This window comes from Triticum aestivum, chromosome 5B (genome assembly GCF_018294505.1).
Source record: "Triticum aestivum cultivar Chinese Spring chromosome 5B, IWGSC CS RefSeq v2.1, whole genome shotgun sequence".
NCBI classification, from domain to species: Eukaryota; Viridiplantae; Streptophyta; class Magnoliopsida; order Poales; family Poaceae; genus Triticum; species Triticum aestivum.
In genome coordinates this window covers 481510313-481514743 of record NC_057807.1, presented here as the reverse complement: position 1 = coordinate 481514743, position 4431 = coordinate 481510313, and the positions used below count along the sequence as shown (strand labels likewise).

At 44.5% G+C, this 4431-nt stretch overlaps 1 protein-coding gene across 1 annotated transcript; it reads right to left on the bottom strand.

The window, feature by feature from the left end:
- Positions 1-3032: 3032 nt before the first annotated feature.
- Positions 3033-3940, bottom strand: LOC123116539 (uncharacterized). Its single transcript, XM_044537485.1, has one exon. The coding sequence runs from the start codon at positions 3872-3874 to the stop codon at positions 3254-3256; it is 621 nt and encodes a 206-aa protein (XP_044393420.1). The 5' UTR covers positions 3875-3940; the 3' UTR covers positions 3033-3253.
- Between the last annotated feature and the right edge of the window lie 491 nt (positions 3941-4431).

Here is a 4431-nt window from a genome sequence, read left to right as displayed (position 1 = left end):
GAAAAAAAACATTTGCCTCATTTCCAACAGGCATACAGTCACATCACCTACTCGAGTACTATATAGCTTAACCTCACAGGGCAAGGTATATAATTTCAACAAAAAATGATCAACGTGGAAGTGTGGCATTTGAAATGAAGCACGCAAGTTTCACTTGGGGAAGGGCTCAAACCAAGGACGGTGCAGAAAGCTTCCCCCATCCCGTCCATGGAGAAAGGAACGAACTTAAATTATACTCCGGTTGAAACGCACCCATTTTACGAGCGTCGATGTCTCCATGCCGATAAAGGACCATGCATTGGGTAGAGTTGACATGTTGTCCAATAGGGTGGGCTTTGCCCAATGTGTTTCAATCTAGGGGTGTGGGCTTGGCCCTTGTTGTTCCGGTTTTCGCCCAGTTTTCCGTAATTAACTGGGCAATTCTCTTCTGCTTAATTAATAGATGAGGCAATCTTTGCCTCCATTTCAAAAAAAAAAAATCTCACAGAATCATGTAACCGTTTAAAAAGCTGGGCATGTCTACCTCTTGTCTACGATGTATCAGCCATACATTGTCTATCTGGATGGACAAAAGGAGTACGTTCATATGTAACGGCTAATGGACAGTGAGGATAGAGGCTACACTACACTAGTATAGGGGTACAACCAGAACTTTTTCATTATCTAACCTGTCAAAAAATGTATTAGTTGGAAATCAGGAGACTTTTTATGGAGAAACACATAGTACGTACACATGTGAGGTCTAGAGCCTTAGCCAGAGAGAGGCGATGAAGATGGTAAGGAGGTGCAGGAGGGTATTTATTTGCCTTCCCTCCATTGAAGCAGAGTTTCCGTTAATCCGTTGTCGCCTCACACAACCTGGATGATCAGATTAGTCATTCCAAAGAGCTGGAGACTCCAAATGTGCTATACTGCCATGCACTACTTCAAATATTTTCACAGTTCAAGCGCCAAGTCCGCATGGGAAGTTTTGAAAAAAATAGTTAGTTCATATACAGCGGGTACAATCTCGAAAGAAATATTAAACAGTGGGTACCAATCTGACCCTGATCTGATCCACTCTGCAACTCTGCTTGCCAATTATATATGGAACTCTGAGGTGGCATGCAAGTGCAATACATTAGTCTAATGAATCTCTTGGTATTCTCTTTTTCTTTTGATGACCAAACCAGAATCTTGGTGTCGCGATTTCCTCGCAATTTGGAAGATGAATTGGAGATCCAGTCAGTTTAACATATGGCGTGGATTATGTTATACTCTCTCCGTCCCAAAATAAGTGTCTTAACTTTATACTAGCTCTAGTACAAATTTATACTAAACTCAAGACAATTATTTTGGAACGGAGGGAGCATGAGATACGTAATTGATGAGATACGTCAGTGGCTGGCCACCGAGTGACGCGGATTAAAGACTCCGCCATGCATGCCCGAAAATCTATATCCACGGAATTGTTAGTCTCATTGTGATTTTGGTACGCGCTCGAGGCGATGGCTATACATTTAACATATCCGCCTAAATTACTCTATCCTAGTTGGTTGCCTTTCGGTTCTCTTGATCAGTTTAGCGATATCATCAGCGTAATGCTGCATTAATGAGCTATCAAGCTTTATAATTCTGTGTTACTTAAGTGCATAATTGAAGCAACTTAGCTATCACTCACACTCACCAAGTCGATCACCAGTCAGCAGTCACCACTGTTTTTTTCTTTTTGTTATTTCGCACGAATACCAGTGGCCACCGCTAGTGTGTGAACCACTAATTCGACGTAGTACTGATCTGGAAGGAAGTGCAATTCAAGGAGCTGGTTACGTAGACAAGTTTGTCTTGTAAAATATCTAAATTTTGTAGCTTTTTTTAGGAAGATATCTAAATGCAATTAATCAGGAGAAAAAGGATAAGCTCTGCGGGTTATGTGAGCTCTCCAATTCTACATCACTGGTACTAAAATCTATTACTCCCTTCGATCCATAGACACTAGAAAAATCTAGGACAACTAATATGAATCGGAGGGAGCAGTAACTATTTTCTTGCCAAGCAAATGCTGAAATAATAAGCAATTTTTGAACTAATTTAATCCATAGTGGCAGCATGAGCTCATTACATGTGTGATGCTAAACTAGACATGCGTGAGACTGACTGGCATCATTTATTTATTTTTGAAACCGGACAAAATATTTACCATGTATATTAATTAAGAGGGAAAAGAGCTCGGTCACATCATGAATTCATTACATGTGGACGATTCGCAACAAGATGATGATTGAGCGGATCTTTTTCAGGGAGGGCCTCCGACTGTCTTCAAATTTCTTGCTTTCATGGAGCACTGGCACCCGCTCTCGAGATAGCAAGATTGTGACCGGCTTGACCACATGGTGGACGTGTTGACTGCTGCGACACATCGACTAGCTTTGTCGCAGATCACTTGATCTTCTGGCCACTTGACGGTCTTTTTTCTCCTTTCTTTTATGAATTTTCTTGGGCGTGTTTGTGTTGTTACCCCAACAGAAAATTTTATATTCGATGCAGCACTTGACTTGGTTGTGTGAATTTGTTTGTTGCTTTATTTATATATAAAGCGGGCCGAAATCCTGTTTCGAGAGAGATTAACGAACAAATTAATCTGAATCTCCAGGTATGGAGGTGAAGGTGTTGTACTCCAAGTAGTAAACAGGCAACTACATTTGCCATAGCTAAAGTGCTACTAAAAGTATATAAAACAGATGGATAAATTTCACCACAACAGATAAACATCTTCAAAAAATTGATATAGGGCACATGCTTGGTTGGTTGCCAAAATTTGGCTTCCCAATGATTGATCAAAGAAAAACAGGCTACTTTACTTGTTGGTTATCAAACTTCTTCTTCCTTCATATTTGAACTGTAAAAACGTCTTATAGTTTAGTAGATACAGAGGACCTTTTCTAAAAAAGTACTCACATCCCCTTTTATCCATTTTGATGACAAGTATTTTCGGACGGAGAGAGTAGATACAGAGGAAGTAGTTGCCAATTTTTCAGAGCAAACCAACCATGTCCCTAATCTTTCACAGTAAACAGTGATGTGTATTATATATGTATGTGCACCATCACCATATCCCATCGATGCAGAAGCGGGGGGGTTTAACCCTCTTTTCGAAAAATAGCCATGTCATTTTTCACCCCTATAGCTACTAAGTCATACCGATTTCAATCGGTCTCACTCACCATCGATCTACTGTCACTCGGTCAGTGCAAAAGGAAAACAAGGCAGATAACTATATGCTCCCGTTCATCCGGTTCCGGAACCTCGTGATGAACATGCCGGCGGCCTGGTCGATCTCGTCGTCCACGTTGAACTCCAAACCCTCGACCTTCCGGTTGCTCCTGATCACGTCCATGACCGACGGCTCGTTGGTATCATGCTCATCTTCGCACACATCCAGCAGCTCGCTGTCATCATCGTCGTCGCCCTCGTACTCGTCGGCGTAGCAACAATTCTCGTCGTCGAAGATGGAGTGCACCGACCAGTCAGGGCAGTCGGCACCGTCGCCATCTTCCTGATGGAACAGCGCCAGCTGATCAGAGATATCAGTGGCGTTACGATGACGGACGAGGACGACCGGCTTCCCGCCGCCGGCCTTGGCCTTGCGCGGCACGAGGGCCTTGTCGAGGTCCTTCCTTGAGTCGGCTGCCACCATGAGCGCGTGGATCCTGTGCGAGATGGCGCCGACCGTGGCCATCCTCCGGCGGAGCGAGGCGAGGACGAGGAGCTTTGCCGTGAGCACGCCGGTCTTGCTCTTGCACATGGCCGCCGCCTTCTTGAGGTTGCCCATCTTCATCTTGGACGCGAAGTCGAGGATGATAACCGATGAGCTGCTGCGCTTCAGGCTAGGCATGAGCAGATCACTGGAGTGCCCTGCTGATAGCTAGAGATGGTACAGTGCTGCACAAGAGAATAGGCTTCAGGGTTTGGATTGATGGGTCTTGTCCTCGAGCCACAAGGGGCATATTTATAGCCAGAGACGTACGTACTGGGCGTGCAAGTGAAGGTCTGTGAGTGTGCAACTTTGCTCATGCATGTAATGATCAAGCTTTTGGTACGTAGTCCAAAGCACATGAAAGGGACATTTTGGAGAAAACAATTCGGCGTGCATGCGGAGTTGGCACTACGAGAGTGCAGGCAGTGGAAGCAAGGTAAAAAGGCGAGAAAGCCAGCAACATGATACGCGTGAGAGGAAAAATATGGGGAAAGTATTAGTTTCAATTAGGTCTAAAGAGCGCATGCAGGCCCTGATTGGCTCTTTGGGATCCAACCAAGTTCACCATGCCTCCGTTGGCAAGCAAAATGGGCGACTAATCAAACATGGCTGGTGCAGTGGTATGAAGCAGCAGCAACCAAACCGGGGGTGACTTTTCCTTTGGGGTTCCCTTGCCATCCCTGTGTGCGCGTAAC

Bases quoted from the DNA above. Each gene is read 5' to 3' on its own strand.
- LOC123116539 (XM_044537485.1), bottom strand. From the start codon at position 3,874: ATGCCTAGCCTGAAGCGCAGCAGCTCATCGGTTATCATCCTCGACTTC.